Source organism: Acomys russatus, chromosome 19, assembly GCF_903995435.1.
Source record: "Acomys russatus chromosome 19, mAcoRus1.1, whole genome shotgun sequence".
NCBI classification, from domain to species: Eukaryota; Metazoa; Chordata; class Mammalia; order Rodentia; family Muridae; genus Acomys; species Acomys russatus.
The window spans coordinates 25,349,029-25,371,108 of record NC_067155.1 but is presented as its reverse complement, the minus strand read 5'-3'; the positions used below and the strand labels follow the sequence as shown (position 1 = coordinate 25,371,108).

At 49.9% G+C, this 22,080-nt stretch overlaps 1 protein-coding gene across 1 annotated transcript in view; it reads left to right on the top strand.

Annotated features, from left to right (window-relative positions):
• The window catches only part of LOC127203295 (WD repeat-containing protein 49-like), a 41,983-nt gene extending 21,099 nt beyond the window's left edge, over positions 1–20,884 (top strand). Inside the window, exons 7-18 of the mRNA XM_051162083.1 lie at positions 95–149; positions 1,222–1,267; positions 2,606–2,665; positions 5,582–5,741; positions 9,284–9,379; positions 10,710–10,768; positions 11,153–11,294; positions 11,822–11,861; positions 12,822–12,910; positions 13,969–14,165; positions 15,741–15,847; positions 20,540–20,884. Coding sequence (XP_051018040.1) covers positions 95–149; positions 1,222–1,267; positions 2,606–2,665; positions 5,582–5,741; positions 9,284–9,379; positions 10,710–10,768; positions 11,153–11,294; positions 11,822–11,861; positions 12,822–12,910; positions 13,969–14,165; positions 15,741–15,847; positions 20,540–20,756 — 1,268 coding nt within the window. The 3' untranslated portion in view covers positions 20,757–20,884. The remainder of the gene's footprint in view (positions 1–94; positions 150–1,221; positions 1,268–2,605; positions 2,666–5,581; positions 5,742–9,283; positions 9,380–10,709; positions 10,769–11,152; positions 11,295–11,821; positions 11,862–12,821; positions 12,911–13,968; positions 14,166–15,740; positions 15,848–20,539) is intronic.
• The last annotated feature ends 1,196 nt before the right edge of the window (positions 20,885–22,080 follow it).

Sequence of the window (22,080 nt, the reverse complement as noted above, 5' to 3'; positions counted from 1 at the left end):
GACGACGTCTGTTCCGCTCATCAGATACATTAGGGCAACACGTGAAAGCTGAATCAGCGAGAGCAAGTAAAGAAAAGGTTTAATGTATTTCTAGATGAAAATCAAAGTGAAGTCTGTGATGGCACCTACATGGAGGTAAACCAAAACAGGTGAGTTTCACCCAGCTTGAGTCATATTCAAGTGGAACCTTTTTTTTTTTTAATCTCCTAGTTGGAAAATCAATCTGTTGTATTAGTTGGCTTTTCATCACTGTGGGAAAAAATGTACCTGAGATAAACACGGGAAGGAAGGTGCATTTTGGTTTATGGTTCCTAAGGTCTCAACCCATCACCAGCTAAGGCCTGTGGCAAGGTGGGGACACGAGGCAGAAGGGTCGAGGTTGAGGAAAGATACTCGTGTCATGATGACCCAGAAGAAAAGTGAGAGAGAAACAAAAGCCAAGGACCATTTACAGATTTCAAAGGCATATGTATCCCCAGGGACCCACCTCTTCTAACTAAAGCCCAACTGGTTTTTCTTTTCCTTTTCCTTTGTTGTTGTTTTGTTTTGTTTTTGTTTTTTGAGACAGGGTCTCTCTGTGATAGCCCTGCCTGTCCTGGACTCACTTTGTATACCAGGCTGGCCTTGAACTCACAGCTATCCGCCTGCCTCTGCCTCCCCAGTGCTGGGATTACAGGCGTGTGCCACCACTCCCAGCTTTCGTTTTTCTTTTCTTAGAGATTTACTTGTTTTTCGTGTGTATGCTTGTCTGCCAGCATGAATTTATATGCATCTCATGTGTGCAGGTGTCCGTAGAAGTCAGAGGCATAAGATGCCCTGGAACTGGGGTTATAGGCAGTTGGGACCCACCCGATATGGGTGCTGGGAACCAAAACAGGCTCTTCTGCAAGAACAGTTTGTGCTCTTATTTGCTGAGGCTCTTAGCAGCCCAGTCAGCTATGGATTCACTAGTGGGGTAGCCCATAGAAGAAGTTAGCACCCTATAATCCAGTCACCACCAGTTGGAACATCTTAATTTTGGGGGCCTGGTGGCCATAATGACAGTGAAAAGAATTTTCCAGAATATTCCGGGGGGGGTGGTCCTGGATGCTTCCTGGAGGTAATTTAGGCAACCAGGCTCTTCAGAGTGCTGAAGCAAATTTCTGCACGTTGAGGTAACCACAAAATTAAAAACAAATGGAAGTTGAAGTATTAAAATGTCTAATTATGTTGTTGTTTTAGGTGTGTCATAGCCGTTGGATGGGATAGAAGAATAAATGTGTATTTTGTAAGTGAAATGTAACAAATGAAAGCATTTCAAAAACCCTCCTCTAGGATTGACTTTCCTCCCTTCCTCTTCCCCCTCCTCATTTTTCAGATGTATTTTTATTTATTGTTTTTAATTATGTGAAGGTGTGTGTGTGTGTGTGTGTGTGTGTGTGTGTGTGTGTGTGTGTGTGTGTGTGTAACTGTATGCATATGCATGCAGGTGTTCACAGCAGCCTGAGTGCTGAAAACAGAACTCGGGTTTTCTGGAAGAGGAACCAGTGCTCTTAGCCTCTGAGCCATCGCTCCTCCAGCTCCCTGCCCCTCCTTTAAAAAGATTTGAGCCTGCTTTTGCTGCTATAAGGCAAGCGACACACACAAGATTCCCTTTCTTTATTTCTCCTCATCTTCCCTCCCTCCTTTTCTTTTGAAAGCTTTCCCTCTCAGTGTCTTCCCAAAGGTCCCCTTGAGAAGATGTACCAGCTAGGAGAGCTCTCAGGGCCTCTGGGATCCTGGGAACCTGAAGTGGTACCCGCCATCCCTGTAAGAGATGACTCACACCTTGTCCTGCATCTCTTCCCACTGGGCTCCTCCTCCACAGCCGGATGGGTTTCCCAGCCTCCTTGCTAAGGCTCAGCGGCCTGGCTGACCTGACCGGCTTTTCCTTCCTTCCTTCCTCCTGGCCTGTCCTTAAAGTGTCCCAGAGCCTCTCTAATCAGAAAGAGGAAATGAAAGGCCACCCGTAAACATTTCTGCAGACATGAAATCCTTCTTTATAGAGGGGATTAAGAGACAGAACTTTAAAGTACCACCTGAGCGAAGTTTTAAATGGACCTGTGACATGTTATTATCCTGCTTGCTATGCTGGGTGGTCCTGGATTTCCAAAAGGCTTTAAATGCTTTCCGTCCTGTCCTCTTTATCCACTCACTCCAACGCTCCCTATATTTCACAGCCTAAGCCTCGCATCTGAGAGTGATTTGAGAGATGACTACCTGGGAAATTTTAGCATTGAATTTGTCCTTTGGTATTACAGCTTCCCAGGCTGATGGTGTCGGGTTTAGCCCATGAAACAGCCTTGGGTCTTATTATGAAGGCAAAGCTATGCGCGGGATCCAAGAAGCGCTTGTCAGTTGACATATGATTTGCTGAAATGCAATCACCCAGACGTCAGGAGTGGATTGCTTTTTATTCCCACTGGCACTTGGGGAATTTGCTTTGACATTTCAAAAATCTGCATCAGTGGTGGGGTGAGGGGTAGGGTTATGAAATGTGCCAACACCTTTTCTTTCTGAAGTTTTGAGTGTGTTGGCAGCTCATTTTATGGATAGCACAACGTGTCCTCTTTGGCTCTGTATACAGGACGTACCTCGTGATTGCCATCATTTCTGGAAGCCTCAGCCCCACTGGCAGGATGACCTGGTGAGCCCCAGCCTGCTGTCTGGCCCTCAGTGCACACAGTGAGGACAGCCTTCCCTCAAAAGGCTCCCCTGTGTATGCTGAGCCTGCCGCCTGCTCAATTTCTCAGAAGCTTGTGCTACGCATGGCAAGACTCCTGCCTGTGTAGACCAAGGTCCAGGCAGCTGCCTCCTCTCTGGGGAAAAGAGATGGCCCCAGTGTTCAAGTTTTGGTGTGAGGCCAGAGGGGCGGAGTTCAAATTGTTAAGAGCCCCCATGTGCAGGGAGCTCAAGGTGGGGGAGGGTGTGGTTTTAATGGAAGCCGCATCCATTCCCTGCTTCTTGGTGAGCCAGATTGTATCCATGGTGTCATGACATTCTTGACTCTCTGCGGCTTGTTAGAGGACCAGTGCTTGCTTGTTAGGGATCAGAATGTCCCCAGCTCTCTACAGCGTCCCATGGATGAATGGCTTCCTTCAAAGCTGTTTGGATGCCAAGAAGATGTCCACACAGAAAACAAGGCCACCCCGCCCAATTGCCTGCCATGGCCCTACACACTGTATGTGCCCTACAAATATTCCAAAGGGGCTAGAATACAAATTCCATCATCTTAGTTAGGGTCACTATGCTGTGATGAAACACCATGACCAAAGTGTTTATTCAGTTTTATGATTGACATCGCCCCGTTCATCACCAAAGGAGGTAAGGACAGGAACTCAAAGCAGGGACCTGGAGGCAGGAGCTGATGCAGAGGCCATGGAGGGTGCTGCTTACTGGCTGGCTCCTCATGGCTTGCTCAGCCTGCTGTCTTATAGAACCTAGGACCACCAGCCCAGGGATGGCACTGCCCATAGTGTACTGGGCCCTCTCCCACTAATCACTAACTAAGAAAATGCCCTACAGGCATTTTTTTTTTTCCATTTGAGGTTCTTTCCTCTTTGATGACTCTAGCTTATGTCAAGTTGACATAAAACTAACCAGTCCACTCATGAAGTCTGTCCTCCTTTACAGTGCAGAAAACCTTGTTCAAGTGCCCAGCTTATACTAATTACCCAGTAATATGATCTCATTCATTCAGCACCTACTAAGTGCCTCTTGTAGACCAAATATGTGTTGTTTATGGGAGCTGCAATGATAAGTGAGCTCTGGCCCAGCCTCGCCTTCACGGAGTTTGCAGCTTAGCACTCATCAAGGGAAATAATAGTTATAGTTGAGGTTTCCCAGGGGAGCCACGGCCTTTGGCTATCACACTTGGGTCAGTGAAGGGCACATGCGTTTAGTCCTCCTCATGCATATACATATTTATGGGGCACTGGCGAACTCATGCACTTAGTAGGCGGGCATGGAAGAGACAGATTCTTGAGAAGCGCACAGAAAGCTGAGGAGATGGGAAGGCGGGAATGTATGTAGCAAATGACAGTGAGTAATAGATCACATGGGAGAGCCGCGAGCTTGAGGTAGCCATTTCTGGGAGACTGAAAGATCACTAGGATTTTGTTTTGTTTTGCTGTTTGTTTGTTTGGAAGGGAAAGATCCTCTTCTTGAGCAGGAAGAGGAGGAGGTGCCTGAACACAGTGCGGAGGCATAGACGCCTGGCCAGCCGGCTAGGACTGTCGAGAGTCTGATGGGCTGGCGCATTCTGCATAGGAGAGGAGATATGCTAATGAGGTTCACAGAGCTTAAATAACAGAGCTTTAGCTGCCCTGGTTCCCCAAGGTTCCGGCGAGGGCTCCCTTTCTGGCTTATCAGTAGGTAGCCGGCTCCTGTCAGCATCTCTTTGCTGCATCCTCACACAGCAGAGGGAGAAGGAGCTGTGTGTCTCTTCCTGTTCTTAACCAAACACTTATCCCAACATGGAGGCCACACCCTGGCGATCGCATCGGACACCGATAACCTCTCCCAATACCAGCACCTTGGGTCTGGTCAGCGGTTCGCACCCTTCCTAACGCTGCAGCTCTTTAACACAGTCCTTCATGCTGTGCTGACCTCCAACCATAAAATTGTTTTCATTGATACTTCATAACTGTAATTTTGCTATGTTATAAATACTGTTATGAGTCATAATTTGAATATCTGATATGTGACCCCCCTGTGAAAGAGTCATTCGACAATCTCCCCACTCCCAGAAATGATCATGAATCACAGGTTGAGAACCACTGGGTTAGAATTTTGATGTGTGAATTTGGGGGTAGGACTTAAAACATTCAGACCAAGAATAGAAAACATTACATCTGGGCTAGGACACCTGGCAGTAGAGGATCATGGGAAGGAGCCTTCTCTTTCCCAAATGTCTCACAATATAATATATGTTCAAGGAGACAGAGCCTCGTAGGGGACACTCTGTGGCAAGTGCATGAGGACAAGGTTAGAAGGATATTTTAATACGGTTGAATGGCACCAATCGCCACAACATTGTAAGTGCCCCACATGACAAATGTGAAACGCTTGTAGCCAGGGACCCTTGAACCCTGCAGCTCTGCTCTCCACACGCCAGTTTCAGGCTCTCACCTTCAGCAGAGGCACCTGGGCAAAGAACCTCCTTTGAGGGCAGCACAGAGCTTGAATTCCCCTCGTCAGTTACGCTTCAGTGGAGGGCACCTGGGAGTCCTGGGGTCCACTCTAATCTGTCATTCGCGTTTCTGGGAAACCATGGCTTGGCTCTCCTGTCCCACTGCTATCCACATGCAGCCTGCGTGCCAACACCTTGACGGCAACCTGCTTGCTGGCGGGATGGTGAAGTAAGGACACGCTGCTTCCCTTAGAGATTGGGGGTCTAGAATTGAGAGCTGTAACACAGCAATTGCCATGCCGAGAGAGTCTCCCACGAAGAGGTGGCGGTCTCAGAGGACCCCTCTGCCTCTGACTTTAGGAATCCAAATGTCCCTAAAGTTGCTCTATGTGACTTGGGGTCTGATTTTTCTACTCTGTCTTTCTTTCCTAGCGCCGTGGGCACAAGGAAGACATTCTCTGTGTGGCTCAGTGTCCGCCTTTTCTTCTGGCCACCTCCAGCTACGATGGAGAGATAATAGTTTGGAATGTCGTCTCAGGCCACATCTACTGCAAGCTGAACACTCCCGGGGATGGCCAGGACCCTAGAGAAGGTAGGTAAGGGGGCAGCTCCACAGCCTCTGTACACAGACCGCTGTGATTTCGGGTGGCCTGTGAGCATGACAGGATGACTTTCCGGGAGCAGCTTCAGTGAGACAGCTCAACTTTATTCGAGGGTGAACAAAGGCTGTATGATTCTTGGGGAATGTGCAAAGGGTTGCTGGGTAGGTGCATACTACTGGCTGGGGCTTGAAGTTTCAGGAATGTTTTCCTTGCATGTGGCAGCACTGTCCTGTCATATGAACAGGAACGGAGTACCTAGTTATCCTATGAGCAGCGGGGGCAGAGTGTTTGCAGGGACCCGTGTTAAAGATTATACTTCAGGTATGGTCGGAGGCCTCCGTGCCTACACACACTCTCCAGTTGAGGTCAGGCAGGGACAAAGAAGCCCCTGCTGAGAAAGGGAGTCGTCCATTCTGTGCCTGACTTGGGAAAACTGTCTGGACGTGGTGGACTGTGAGCTCAAGCAGCAGGGTCTTCCAACAGACTTGGCAAGCTAAAGGAATATCTGTTCTAGGCCACTTCTTGTTTGGGAGTGATTGGCTGTGTGTCACGTGTGTACCCCTAAAGCTGGGAGAGAGCCTAAGAGTTCAGAAGCCCAGCTCACATCTCCGGGCACCTGTTTGTCTGCTCCCAAACTGAAAGGTGTTCCCACTGAGACCCCCCCAAGCTTTGCCACCACCAGGTGCCACAGGGTGTTGGTTGTTTTGGCATGGAATTCGGAAGGTCTTTCATTTCCTGAGGCCTGACCCACAAATCCTTAGGGAACGGTGAGTGAAGATTAGATCCCTTGCTTCAGGCATTTTTAACTCAGGAACTTAAAAAACAAAAAACAAAACAGAACAAAACAAAACCTGAGTCTTTTAGTCAGAAAATACTTCTGGGCTGTCAGGAGCTCCTGGTCTTAATGCAGAGACAAGCTGTGGGTACCAAGTGAGTTTAAAAAAAAAGGCAAAGTCACGTAGTCAGCGTGAACACCACCTAGAGGACATAGACACTAAAGCCTCTGGCAATCTAGAGGTCAGAAAGGAATTCTTCCCATGGCCTCAGCAGCTTCTGATCCCCATTCTGCACTTGTTTAAAAAGATTATTCTCTGAGACACTCTCTGAGAACACAGAACTGTTTGTTTGGTTGGTTGGTTGATTGGTTGTTTTTAATCTTTTGTGAAGAAAGAGATGGCATTCATTGCATTATGGAAGTTTATTTTCTTTACCATTAAAATGAAATTAGCCAGGTGTGATGGCTCACGCCTTTAATCCCAGCACTGGGAGGCAGAGGCAGGCTGATCGTTGTGAGTTCGAGGCCAGCCTGGTCTACAAAGCGAGTCCAGGACAGCCAAGGCTAACACAGAGAGACCCTGTCTCAGAAAACCAAAACTAAAACTAAAAATAATAAAATAAAATGAAATTAAGGCCACTACTAGGATGTGAGACTGGCGGTTCAGGAGGCAATTCTGATACAAAGCCCTGTTAGAAACGACGACCTGCCCCAAGTTACCATGAGGACTGTAAACTGTAAGCAGGCTCTTTTTGAGACTCCCTTCTGTTACAAAAATAGAAATCCAGCCATTGCCACAGTAACACTCTTCCACGAGGCTGAATTGTCACACACCACAGGCAGTACTGACCCGTTAGCTCTGTCGTCAGCCATTTTCCTACAAGCTTATTTTATCTACTGCTCACACTGTCCCTGAGAGATAGGCGCTGGCTCCCTGCTCTCATCGGCAGGACCTGACACTTGGGAGTTACACAGTAATCATCAGTAACAGCTGCCGTGGGGGGACTGACTTTGAGAGCAGCACTTTGGGGTCACTAATCCCTTCAGCCTTCACAGCAAGGTCACATAAGGGACTTGTGTGGTCGCCCCTGTGAAAGAGAAGGTCCTCTCCCTGACACAGATGGCCACAGCTGAGGTGTCAGTGGGTGAAACACACTCCTGGACCCCACATGGGTAAGAAAGAGACTGGCACGCCTGTGCCACACTGTGTGCCTCTGCAGCCATCCCTGGGATGAACGTGGCCCACTTCCTAGTACCCTTATATTGAAAATTGGGGGCCATAAGCATTCAGTTTCTGGCCCCTTACTTACACACAGCATCCCATTTCCTCCCGGAAGCTCCCTCCCCAGCCTGGTGCAGGGAGGGCCATGGAAGGCCCGTGCATTTCCCAGGCTCCTTTTCCACAATGTCCTTTGTGGCCCTTGAAGGCGGTGATTTAGGTAGGTTCATAAGATTGTTACTCACTGGCAAATATTTGCATTTCACAGGGCTGGAGAGATGGCTCAGGGGTTAAGAGCACCTTCTGCTCTTCTAGAGGTCCTGAATTCAATTCCCAGCATCCACATGGCTCATAACCATCTATAATGAGATCTGGTGCCCTCTTCTGGTGGGCAGGCACACATGCAGACAGAACATTGTACACATAATAAATAAATAAATCTTTTTTTAATATTTGCATTTCATGTACTAAAGGACACCAGGGGACTAGGGATAGAGTCACAAACCCTGCAGATGAGGCATCTCTGGGGATGTAGAACTGGGCTAATTTGCTCAGGAATTGGCAGTATCCGTTGACTCCCGGTTTGATACCTGCCTTCTCCACAGTGTCTTCTCTGCCTTGGCCAACACAGCCCACTAGAGACACCTTCCCTGACTCTGTCCCCTCCTGAACACACCAACAGCATTTTGATGGTTTCTTGGGAGTTTTCATTCGCTTAATTTAGTTCTGAGTCTCTGCTGCCGCTTGTCCTACGCTCAGCACGAGGCCTTATCCATAGGACATGCTTAGCTGTGGGTGGAGAATAAGCACGGAGGGATGCAGATCCCCAGGTCATGAGCAAATATTCCCATTTGCTCCCAGGAGTCTCCCCTCCTGACAGCAGCCTACTGCTCGCTGTGCAGGCGAATTAATTAAAGATGTCCTAAAAGTTGCTCAGCCAGGGGTGCTTTGAGGGGACACGTCCACACATCCTGGGCTAATGCCCACCCTGACCTCAGGGCACTTGGCTGTTTATGTTGCAAGGGTTTCTCAGAGCTCTCAACCTCTCCGTGTAGCTTGTGCCACATTCTCTAGAAGTCATGGCTAGGGGCAAGGGCTTGGAGGGGCCATGGGCTGCTGAAGACATTACCCCTCTGTCCCTGATGGGTTCTTAGCCAAGGAGGCCACCTTACTCTGTTTGCTTTCCAAATGCAGCTAGGGCAGCTATATGTTTGAGAGAGAGCTGAGTATGCATGTTGGGAGAGAGAGAGAGAGAGAGAGAGAGAGAGAGAGAGAGAGAGAGAGAGGAGAGGAGAGAAAAGACAGAAAGAGGAGAGAGAGAAGAAAGAGAGGAGAGAGAGGAGAGAGATTTGATGGAGTGGGAACAGACAGGGATATATATTCCTCACCCCCCCCCACACACACACAGGGTTTCTCTGTGTAGCCCTGACTGTCCTAGACTCACTTTATAGACCAGGCTAGCCTCAAACTCACAGCGATCCGCCTCAGGCAGGAATATTGTGAAAGCAAACCAAAGAGCTGCCTCCTTTCATTTCCAGATCCTGACAGAAGTGTTTCCCGACTCGCCTTTCTAAAGACCCGGGTGGCAAAGTTGGACTCAGCAGCTGCCTCCCTCATCAGCAACGGGCCCACAGGTGAGGCCTCTCACTTCTGAGATGAGGCTATCCTGGTCCAGGTTGGGTGAGGAAGCACCCACCACCACCACCACCACCACTCTCCCCCCCCCCCCAACCCCCGCCGCCCCAGCTCCCTCTGCGATTTCACTGCTGGCCTTACAGATCCCAGGCTAGCCCCTCAGCCTGTGTCAACCTCAGCCTGCCCTACAGGAAGGCAGTCGTGTAGCTAGACCCCCAGGTCATCTTCCTCCCAGCCACATCTCTCTGCCCAGCTCTTCCTACTTCCTGCTGGGCCCCAGGACACCTTCAAGAGAGGCTGACCTCAAGCATCCCAGGGAGGGCTCGAGGCCCATGCTGACTGCACTAAATTGCGCTAAACAGAAAAGCAAGCCTCCAGGGAAGGTGGCATAATCAGCCACAGGTAGCGTCACAGAGGAACCAAAGAAGGAAGGCCAAAGGGCCACGTAGCGAAGAGCTAGCAGGGTGCTAAGGCCAGTGTTGGAGCTGCCACATTCTAGGGAGGAGGAAGTAAGGGCTCGGCACGGGCCATTACCCAGGAACATGACCTCCAAGCTCCAGCTATAGCAAGTGGGCCCAAATTCAGCTGCCAAACATTCTAGGACTTTAATAAAATTGCAAAGGCAGTGCCAGTGCTGTGTTGTTAGCTGGGGAGGAGGAAACTGGTCCCAGGGTATGGGGTTGTTTGTCACCAGCAAGAGGGCCTAGCTCTGCTTCCTTGTCTCAGCCCCATGCTGATGGTCTTTTGGCATCGGGTGCTGTTGGGAGGCTGGGGTGGGGGCTCAGCTGTCTCTGACTCCTTTCTGAACCATTTTCGTCCTTTCTGCTTAACTTGGGGGGATGTGCACAGCCCCCCTTCCCTCTCCTAAGGGAAGAGCAGGGTTCTGCAGCTATCCCAAGAGGAGATGATATGCATGGGGCCCCCCACTTCACAAAGGCTTGCTACGTGAACTTACATGTAAAACACAGGCAAGAATTGAGGCCACTAGGCCAGGTACAACATTCTGACAAGTGTTCAAAACAGTATACACACACACACACACACACACACACACACACACACACACACACACCCCAAACTGGGAGACATTAATTCCCAGAGAGGCACATATTGCATTGTCCTTAACAGTCAAACAAACAAGCCTCCCCTGCCAAGAAGGCCACCCTGGTTAGAGTGATCTAAATCAAAACCGCCCCTCAATGTTTCTGACAAAGCACATTAGGAAGAGATGTTTGCCCCTGGTGTGAGACCACAGGGTCTGCCCAGTGCACATCAGAGCCCTTGGTTGCCTGGGCTAACCCAGTCCTTACTGCTTCCCCCCCTCCTCAGGTTCTGTCACTTTCTGGAAGCTCGTTAGTGGGGCTGGGCCCCTTGCAAACTTCACTCCGGTAAGTTGGGGGACCAACCAGGTAACTTTCTGGTTATGCGCTGGCTTTGTTGTTTTTGTTGTTGTTGCTTGTTTACTTAGCTTTCATATCAGGATTGTCTGCCAGGTTCTAAATATTTGCTTTGATAGCTTCCTGAGATTTCTAATTGGCTAGGGTTGAGTTACTGTCTTGGTTGTTTGGTTGGTTGTTGGGTAGTTTGATTTGGTTTGGTTTTATAAACCAGGTTTCTCTGTGTAGCCTTGGCTATCTTGGACTGGCTCTGTAGACCAAGCTGGCCTCGAACTCAGAGATCCGCCTGCCTCCCAAGCACTGGGATTAAAGGCGTGCGCCACCACTGCCAGAGTCACCTTCTTATTTATTATCTTCGCCTTTGCTGTTTCTCAGTCCAGAGGAAAATCCCAGGTGAGTAGCATCGTGGTGACAGCAGGAGACACCCTCACCTACCTGGCTGACCAGCAGGGCTTTGTCCATGTCTACAACATCCAGGAGTATGGCCTCCAGGGACCAGAGCTGCAGGCACCCAACTGTAAGGAGCGGATTTCCTCATGTTAAGCCCTAGATGGGATTGCTTTGGTTCTAGTGCGATGTTCTTATGGGAAAATTAAATTGTCTCAGTGCTGAGGGATTACTCTTAAAGCCCTTGGAAAGCAGACTTGCAGAAAAATAGTCTCCTGAAAACATTTGACGCCAGCAGAGACCCAGGAAAAGGGGCCATGCGTTAGCAGACGGTGCTCAGTGCTCAATGGCAACCGAGGGCGCATTGACAGCCTGCGACTAACGCTGCAAGTGGCAGTTCTACTGCTAGAGATTTGGCGAAGGAAGTGGCAAATGTGCACAGAGATTTACTTGTAAGATGGTGTAACAACACATACACACAAAATACAAACCACTGAGGGGCCAGTCTTACACATAGTCGGTGCTTGGTGCACACTTATGGGGTTAAAGCAGAAAGACCAGCACCGCCACGTCAGTGTCGCCTCCAACTGGACACACACCCGTATTGGATTCATTCCTGCAGGATCCTACTCAGAGGTCTTCTTTCTTTTCACTCAGCAGTGACATCCTGGAGGGCTCACATCGGCATGGTGACATCGTGAGTACCATTCTTTTGAAGCGTTCAGTAATCTATAAAGGAAGGGAAACAATTGTTATGATCAAATCGATCCTTTTGAAATCCCTGTGAGCTGGCCAAAGGAGGAAAACCGCATTTCCATTCTGTCCCCAAGGAAACAAGATGGGCGTGGGCCACATGGAGCCAAAGGGAGAGATCTCAAGTCCTCGTTTGTCTTGTCTGTGGGTAGTTCTCCCAGCATTGGCACACTCAGGAGCTTAATAGGTTTGGATTCATATGAGGCTTGCAAGGAGTCAGTGCCGGGGGGCGGGGCAGGGTGGGGGGTTTGGGGGGAGAGAGAGAGAGACAGAGAGAGAGAGAGAGAGAGAGAGAGAGGGGGGAAAGAGTAAGGAGAGAGAGAGAAGAGAGAGGGGAGAAGAGAGGAGAGAGGAGAGAGAGAGAGAGAGAGAGGAGAGAGAGAGGGGGGAAAGAGTAAGGAGAGAGAGAGAGAGAGGGGAGAAGAGAGGAGAGAGAGAGAGAAGAGAGAGAGAGAGAGAAGAGAGAGAGGAGAAGGAGAGGAGAGAGAGGAGAGGAGAGAGGGAAGAGAGAGGAGAGAGGGATAGAGCGAGAGGCGGAGAGAGAGAGAGACAGAGAGAGAGAGAAAGAGAGAGAGAGACAGAGAGAGAGAGAGACAGAGAGAGAGACAAAGAGAGACAGAGAGACAGAGAGAGAGAGAGCACAAACTGGCTAGGACGTTCTTTCTGACCACTTGCTTTGCTTTTACACCCAGGCTGGTTGCCTGTGAAGTGGTTTCTTGTGCCTCCCACTTGATGTCTGGGGAGTGGCCCTGGGATTTTGGAGGGAGCGTGGTGTGAGAGGAGGTGGCGGAAAGGATGCTTTTAGTAATGAGTCTGGCTTCTCTGTCCCATTCGCTTGGATCCAACGTCGCTTTCTTGCAGAGCAGCGTCTACAGGTCTCGTCTTTCCATTTTTATCTTGCTAGTCTGGAGCTGATAGAAGGAGACAGCAGTTTACTGTCATCCTCCCTTGACTGCACTGTGCGCCTGTGGAGCAAAGATGGGGCCTATATAGGTAAGGGCCTGCCTCTGCCGAGTCCAGGGCCAAAGGTGCCAGGGCACCACCAAGTCACAAATCCTATGTGGTAAAGTCTGCCCAGGCTGCCCCAAGCAGAGTGTCATAGACAACTGTTCATAGCTCAGCGAATGGTTCTTTGTTTGTTTGGTTTTGGTTTTTCGAGACAGGGTTTCTCTGTGTAGCCTTGGCTGCCCTGGACTCACTTTGTAGACCAGGCTGGCCTCGAACTCACAGAGACCTGCCTCCCAAGTGCTGGGATTAAAGGCGTGCGCCACCACCGCCCAGCACTGCGAACAGTTATTTCTTCTCCCACGTCCCCACACAGCCTAGTGAGGAATCTTCTTGGGTTTCAGTGCACACATTATGGGGCTGCCCTCTATGGTCTCTTAAAACAAGAGGCACTAACATTATTAGGTCTCATGACCTTATTTGAAGCTAATTACCTCACGAGGGTCCCTGTCTCCAAATGTAGTCATCTTTGAGGGGGGCGGGAGTTAGGGCTTCAACATAAACATTTTGGGGAGCTGGATTTGGTCTCTACTATAACATCAGCTTCTTGTCTCCAAAAGAAAAAGAAAGACGTTTGAACCCATCAGAATCAGTGGGCTGGAGGCAGTCCCTTTGGGAAGGAACCGTTTTAACACAAGGATCACACGCAGACATTCAGCTGTATGGCGGCTAAAGATCTGGCATGTCTGGCCTATAGTAACAAAAATAGCCTAGACCGCTGCTTGGAGAGACTGTGGCCTGTCTGCGTACGGTGCCTTGACCCATAGCTTGTGTGGCTGCTTGAGTTATCTTTCAAGTTCCTTGTACATTAGTGAGTGGCCTGCACACTTACATGGTAAGAAACGTTTTGGGACTTGCTTTCGGGGGACAATTGTCCTATACTTGTTTTGTATGAAACTACCAGGGACATAGCTAGCTGCACTGAGGTGGCCTTGGCAGTCTTAAGGAGATCTACCTACATTAGCAGGAAGCCTCACTCTGGCTAGAAGGTAGGTTCACATTGTTACCTGCCTGGTCTTTTTATTTATTTATCTTTATTCCTCCAGGGACCTTTGGGCAGAATCGCCCCTGGGATGTTTTCACTCCTGCGTCATGGGGTCACCCAAGGGTGCCCTTTGAGAATCTGACTGACCATCAGAGCCTGCCCACCCACCGAGTACTGGAAACGGATGTTCCTGCTGGGTACTGGGAAGGAGAGAAGGCACAAGACCCCATGACGGAGGAGGAGAAGGTCCTGCCGGAGGTTGGTGTCTGAAAGCAAACACTTGTGTTTCCTTTGTGGGTTCTCTGCCGAGCAGCGGGGTGCAGACATAGCCTGAGATGAGCACGTGATCACATGATGTGGTGGGTCAAGGCAGCAAGGGGGAAGAGGCTGGGCACTGGGCCAGGGGGACATGCACTTCATCTGTGGGGTGAAGGAGAGGCTCACCTAGCCTCTCTCTCCTTTCACCTATAGAGAGGCTGCTGTCTCTAGCGTTGGAACACAGGAGACATAGCAGTGTGTGTCACATCAGGGCAGACCCTGCACATTCAGCCCATACTTACTATTCTGAGATGCATTTAAAAGCCGGGGCTCCTAATAACGGAGAGGAAGCTATGATCAGCTTAATGCCCAGCTCCATGAGAGTCAGCTTTGGAGCAAGAGATTTGGAGAGGGTCCTGGTTGATGCAGCCTTGATTTAGAACTCCCATGAAGTAGATGGATTTCCAGGACACGCTTGCCCTTTAATAAACCGAAAGGAAGGTCATCTCGTGAGCTCTGTCGCAACTCAAAGCAGGACTCCTGCTCTGCCACCAGATCCATGTCTGCAGTTTCTTTCTTGGCAGCCTCATAGAGTACAGATCTCCCGGTATAACCCAGCCACTGGCTTCAGCTTAGAGCCCCAGAGGTGTTCAAAGCAGAAACAACAGATGCAGGCCAGCGCGCTCCAGGAACAGCTTCTGTTGCACCCGGAGCGTCTCCGTGATGTTGCTTTCAAGGTTGTCGCGTGATACCACACCACAAGGTTGTTTCTAAGATAAAAAAGGACAGAAACCCAAATTACTGAAGGACCTGAGCCCTTATATCGTGTAGTTATCCCAGGAATCCAAATTATAAAATTGCAGAGTATGGTGTTTTGTTGCTGTTTGTGGGAAAAGGACCCCCCGCAAGTTCCACTCTGAGGTTCATCCCTTAGTCACATGATCTCCAGCAGGACCTTTCTGCTGCACTATAAAAGAGAGGCTGGGATTAGATGATCTAGATGTTTCTTTCTGGCCGTAAAAACTGCATGCTTGTGGCTGGAGAGATGGCTCAGAAGTTAAGGGCACTGACTGCTCTTCCAGAGGTCCTGAGTTCAGTTCCCAGCAACCACATGGTGGCTCACAAACATCTATAATGTGACTTGGTGCCCTCTTCTGGCCTGCAGGCAGAGCACTGTATACATAATAATAAATAAATAAATCTTTAAAAACAAAAAACTGCATGCTCATCTAAATTTTTGTTAAAGAAGTGCCTAATATGTTAATTGGACTTTGAATGTTGGTAGCGCCCCTTCCAAGATGCCGAGAGAGTTCACATGACCACAGTCAATGCAAGTTGATTAGATGCAGAAAAGAGCTCACAGGAAAAAACGCCACATACCAACTGGTGCTGGCACAGAAACTCCGGGGGGCGGGGGGAGCGGGAGAGGGATCTTCTCCAGTCCTGGAGCCAGTTCAGCTAGCCTGAGTCTTGTTCTAACACAGAAAAGCTACTGCCCCACCGCCACCCTTGGCTCTCGATCCTTGTCAGAGTGGGCGTGGCTTCTGGTCTCAAGGCTCTGTCTTCTTTCTCTAGACTGAAAAGACCCTGAACCGTCGTCCCTTCCCAGAAGGCGCCACCGCCCTCATAGAGTCGGAGGTGAAAGCTGATGAAAGCCAATGGTCTTCGTTTTGCCGGGGGAGGTCAGTCTGGGAAATCATGCGGGTCAAAGAAGCATCCCTGGAAAGAACGTAGCCATCATGGCTGAGGCCTGCTAGCCCTTTGCTTCCTACATGTGTCACTGAGGTCACTACCCAAATATCACCTTATCCATGTAACTTAGCAATCCACCCCACCCAACCTCTGCCATGCCATCTGGCTACCGTCTTTGCTGCCGGCTATGTTACTGTGGCTTGTGTTGCTGACCTCAGCGGCACATCGGGAAGTACACACAGGTACCCTGTGTGGCCCTGGCTTCCTGGGGGCCTGGGGTGAGGAGGAAGGCCCCAGAGCTTCTAAAGCTGCAAACTCCCAGCTACCTCAAAGCCCTGTGTGCACTCCAGGCACCCATGCGCTCACTGGAACATGGCAGGTTACAGAGGAGCAGAGTGTTCCCCTCCAGGCCCAAAGAAACAGCCTAATCCTCTGATGTTCCCTTTACCGAGGTCTTTAGGATGGGTGCCTGGGTGACTGAAGGCTCTATCATTATCACGTGACCAAGCTCCTCCCCTGTCCAGCCTATTTCCATCCACACAGTTCCCTAACAATAAAGACAGCTGCAGGGGCCCCTCACCTTCCACTGCGCCCCTGGAAGTGCAAACAGGGGCACGGAGAGTGGGGGAGGGGGTCCAGCTGGGTGAGCATCCTTTGTGGGATATTCTGAGAATGCCCACTTACTTCTGCTCACATCTTAAGGGCCAGCACTTAGTCACGTGGACACAGCTGGTCACAGCCGAGGCCATGACTAAGGACAGGAGGATGAGGAAAGGATTCACTAGGGCAGCTAGAACACTCTGTCCAAGTAGCTAAGAATGTAAAGTGCTCTGGCTGCTGTTAAAATTAGAGTCTGTCACATAGAAACTCTGCCCACCATGATGGAACATGCCAGAAGGCGTTGCCCGGAAGCCACAAATCCAAAGTTTGACTGGGTTGAATATCTAGCTTGTGGGAGAACAACATAGACTTGGGGTTTAGTTAATTTGACCACAAGTCATTTCAGCTTCCTGTTGATGTACATGCCAATCTCCCGAGAAGGTACGGGGTATACCAAGATGATGACGTGTTGGAGTTGGAGCCTGGAAATGGGATGTTCCTTCCCCTTTGCTGATACCATTAGCATCTGTACCCTTGGCCGAGCGGGAGCTGCAGGCTGAGTGAGCCCTGTTTGTTTGGTTTTATTCTTGGAGACTGGATTTCTTTGTGTAGTCCTAGATGCATATTGTACACCAGGTTGGCCTCGAACTCACAGCGATCCGCCTGCCTCTGCCTCCCGGGTGCTGGGATTAAAGGCGTGCGCCACCGCTGCCTGACTGAGCCCTGTCCTTTACATGCCTCCAGTTGCCTCTCTCCTCAAAGGCACTGCTGTTGGAGATGGGCTGGGCAAAGATCCCAAATGTCATTCAGAGCAAGCGCGGCAAGAAGCCACTATAAGTGCTGTCTGACTCTCTTGGGTCCAAACACGGAATGGTGAAAGGGGAATTAGCTCTAAATTCAGAATTGGGTTCTCTGAGTTTTCTTGTGGCAGGGATAAAGCCGGCGAAATGTGAAATAAGAGGCAAGTGGTAGAGGAAAGAGGGGGCAGTGCCTCTTGAGTGGGTCCTCGCCCATCAGCCCTGGCGGTTGTTTGGCAAACTATAAATGCATGCCTTTTAGGGCGGGGAGCCTTAGAAATGATACGCACATCCTAGCAGTAGGTTATTTCAATTTGCAATGCGCGTGCCGCATGTCCATTCACTAGTCTTTGGATGCGCAGCGCAGCATAAACAAGCTTTTACAGAAGCGAAGTAGAAACACGAAGACATCTGCAAAGCACCTAAGTGCAGTGTCCTTCCTGGTTTCTAGGATTCCTCCAGATCCTGGTTTGTCCCCTGACTGCCATCGGCCACTAGCTGATCATTTCACAGCCTCTGTCTTCAGCCTTCACAAAGGCTTCTTTGCTTTTCTCTTAATTTTCGCATTAGTATAATTTTTCACTTTGTTCAGATAAATTTAAAATCACAGCTAAGTATGCAAAGTGGCACAGGTCAGGTGTGGAAGCAAACACAGTAGGTTCTGGGTAAAGCGCGCACCTCTCCCCAGTGGGCAGAAGAAGGCTACTGTTGTGCTGTCTGGCACACGGAAGTGTTCACAGGGCTGTGAGCATTTGCAGGGTGGGTACTGATGGGGCCGCCCAGACCACCAGTCCCTTTCAGAAAGCATCTACTGCAGCGATCCCCAGTGCAACAGGTTCTCTGCAAGTCAAACCGAGCTTTCTGCAGGGGGCGGCAAGAAAGAGCATGCGTGGGGGAGGGGAAGGCTGTGTCCACAGCCCATTGGACAAGGTGCTCCTACCTCCACTGCCCCAGTGAGGCCACATGTGGAGGACCTCCCACCCGAGGCCGTCTCAGGCAGTTAGGACTCTGACCAGTTCTCAGTATATCACTGGAGACACCCCACTGGTGATCTCTGTGGAAAAGAACAGTGATGCTATGGAGGCCCTGCTGCTTACCTGGAATTAAATCACTAGAAGGCGGCCTTGCTGTTCTTTAGTTTTCCTGCAGTTGTCCTCTGAGGCCAAGCCTCGGGCTTTTATGTCAACACAAAGAAAACACAGAGTGTACCTGCTCTAAACATGGGAATATGCCTTGGGCAAGTGGCAAATGATTGGGAATCAAGCAGCCATGGCCTGCAGCCCCAAGGTTGGCACTCGGGTAACTCGCTGACATGCCTGCCTACCGCCTGGGGTCCCTTTAAGGTTTAAACAGAATGCTGGGAGGATGTCTGGGAGAAGCTGTTTCCCTGGCTCAGCAGAGCGAGGTGAGGCACGGAGAGATGGCAGGGAGCCACTTCAGAGAAATGGTACTACGGAGGTGAATAGAAGGCCCGAAAGGATGAAAGGATGTGGATGTGGGAAAGGGGGAACAGGACGGCTTTGGCAGAGACTGGCCAGAGAGCAAGGGACCAAGATGGCAGCAGAGCACCAGAGACAAACCATGTTGCAAGAAGCAGGGTTCAGTACCCTTCGTTCCCCTGAGCACTCAAGGTTTTGTTGAAAAATCATCCCCTAGCTTGGCAAGGTAGAACACTCCTGTAATCCCAGCACTCGGGAGACAGAGGCAGGTGGATCTCTATGAGTTCTAGGACAGCCAGGGCTGCACAGAGAGCCCCCGTCTCAAGAAACTAAAATAAATAAATAAATAACAAAAAAATTAATGGCATAAAACAAACAAACAAAAAAATGGTGACCATCCTCTCTGGGGAAAGCCGGTTAGATGTTTGCTTCACAGCATTTTGAGGGCACTGATCTGTGCCTATGCTTTACTATAATACAACACAGGGACACAGTCACTAACGGAGGAGTCTGTCCTGAAGAGGAAAGGCAGGTCTCTAGCCTCCATTGCTTCATGGCTTGATCTTGCGTGATGGGAGGAGCGTGAAGCGCCATGGGAGCATCTGTGCAGGGCATGTTTAAGGAAGAGGGTGTGCGGAGAGAGGGAATAATGCTGATACCGGAAAGACATTAGCGTGAATGTTAGGGTGTGGCCATTTGGAAGGGGTTTTATTTTTATTTATTTATTTATTTATTTATTTATTTGGTTTTTCGAGACAGGGTTTCTCTGTGTAGCCTTGGCCATCCTGGACTCACTTTGTAGACCAGGCTGGCCTCGAACTCACAGCGATCCGCCTGCCTCTGCCTCCCGAGTGCTGGGATTAAAGGCGTGCGCCACCACGCCCGGCTTGGAAGGGGTTTTAAAGGGAGACGGGTGCTATCACGTACACGAACCTGTGGGTACTGTGCTAGGTGAAACAAACCAGTCACAAAAAGACAACTACCTCATAATTCTGAGGCACAGAGTGGCTGCTGGCAGGGCCTGAGGAGAAGAAAACAGAGGATGCTGTTCGATGTGCATGTCTTCAGTAAGGTGGAAGAGTTTGAAAGCTGAACACAGTGGAGGCAGGGAGATCAGGAGTTCAAGATCACCTTGAACTCAGCTATATAGGGAGTTTGAAAGACCAGAGGCCAGCCTTGGGGGTGCATGAGACCCTGTCTCAGAAAAGTAAAAGAAAAACGTTCTGGAAATTAACGGTGATGGAAGTTGCACCACAGTGTGAATGTACTAAATATGTGCTTGGGTCAGGTGACCAATTATACAATGTATTTAATAGCACCATTAAAAACAAAGAACTGGGGGGGACTGGAAAGATGACTCTGGTTCAGTTCCCAGCACCCTCATGGTAGCTCAGAACCATCTGTAGCCTGACTTCCAGGGGGAACTGACGCCCTCTTCTGGCCTCCACCGGCACTGCACACATGGTGCGCAGACACACATGCAGGTTTACACATACATAAAACAAAAACAGTTTAACAAAATTTAAAAGGGAAGAGGAGGTAGGAATGTGATAGAGCAAATCCCTTTAGGAAGGGAGAAGGAACATTCTGTGTAGCTCAGTGGAGTTGAGTGTTAGGGCTAGGGAGTGACTGAAACAAGAAAAGAATTATATCAGGTAAGAGCAGTTGGCGTTCCAAGGTACCAAGAAATGACCAGAAGAAAAGAATTGGTGACAGCCAACCAAGGGGAAGGAATCAGGCACATGTGTTTGGAAGGCATGCTGGGGTACTCAGTGGGGGGGGGGGCTCTTGTAGCTGCCAGCCCCCGGACACCCAAGGAGTCTTCACACACTTTCTCTTCCCCCAGGCTGTTGTCAACACGAAGAAAGTCTTGCTGGAAAGTGCCAGAGCTCAAATGGCCCAGCATTTACCAAGCCCTCCAGTGCCATGAGGTTGCCTGCGTGTCTGCTCTGGGGGAGAAGCCAGATCTGTCTGTTATTGGTTCCGACGATTTGTTCTCTGTCAGCGTCTACAGCCAGGAACCCGAAGCCGAGCTGCTGGAAGGAACTCTGGCCGCAGAGTAGCTTCTTGCCTGAGGGCTGAGGGCCTCAGCTTCCCTCCCTGGCCACTTCTTCCCTGTGAGATAGAAACAACGTCTGCCTGAGCTTAAGCTTTGGTCCTGGAGGAGCAGAGAACACACGGAGGAATGATCTCAGAGCATGTGGGCTCCTCCAGAAGGAGCAATTAGAGATGAAATTTCAGAGAACAGATCAGATTCACGGTGTCCTTTCTGGAAAGGCAATGCTTCGCTGTGTGGAGGGAGCCCAGACAGTGGCCACAGCCTGTGGCCCCCCAAACCGCTCCCCTGCCTCAGGGCAGGGCAGAGTGGGGAGGCTGCTGGGAAAACACAGATGGCAGTTTGCTAGAGTGCTTTTTAGCCAGGGAGGCCTGCTCTCAGACAGAAGTGGTCTCCCCTCAAATCCTAGCAATACCCTGGGAATAGGCTCTGTTACCACTGAGGAAACTGAGACTTCCAGAAGCTAATGGACTTGCTGTAGGAGACAGAGATCTATTGTCGTAGGATACTTAATCATTCGCTGGGTTTTTCCATTCACCCAGTCTAGCTCCCAAATAAAAGATACAGAGACAGACTCCTGGTTGGTTTTTGTTGTTGTTGTTGTTTAATGTATACAGTGCTCTGCCTGCATGTTCACCTGCAGGCCAGAAGAGGGCACCAGATCTCATTATAGATGGTTGTGAGCCACCATGTTGTTGCTGGGAATTGAACTCAGGACCTTTGGAAGAGCAGGCAGTGCCCTTAACCTCTGAGCCATCTTTCCAGCCCTGTATTAGATTTATTAATAAGCTTTAAGCCCAATAACTGGGCAGATCTACTTTATACTAATCCTCTAAGTTGGTCTGGCTACTTCCCAGCCACACGTTCTGTGTTACTTGCCATATTGGTCCTGCCTGGGCTGTTTCTCTCCCTCAGGCCAATTCCTCACAGTAATGTCTTTTCTCTCCTCCTCCTCCTCTTCCTCCTCTTCCTTCTTCTTCTTCTTCTGCCTCCTCTACTCATGGTTCCTACCTGAGACCCCAAGCCCAGGACAAGGAACTCCACCTCCCTCTCTTCTGCCCAGCTACAGGCTCTCTGGCTTTTTAAAAACTAACCAATCAGAGATAACTGAGGAGCAAAATTTACCCAACACAGATCAGTGTACATGCGAATGCACTCGTCTGGCCTGCAGCCAGCTCTCGGGGCCCAGAACTCAGCATTTGTGTGCACAGAGCACCAGACCAACCCCCCTATAATCTATCAAGAGGGGTGTGGCATTTTCTCTACCCCAAAATGCAGGAGAGGCTAGGTGTAGCTCCTAGGAGCTGAGGGCCAGTCCCTCTGTTGTCAGT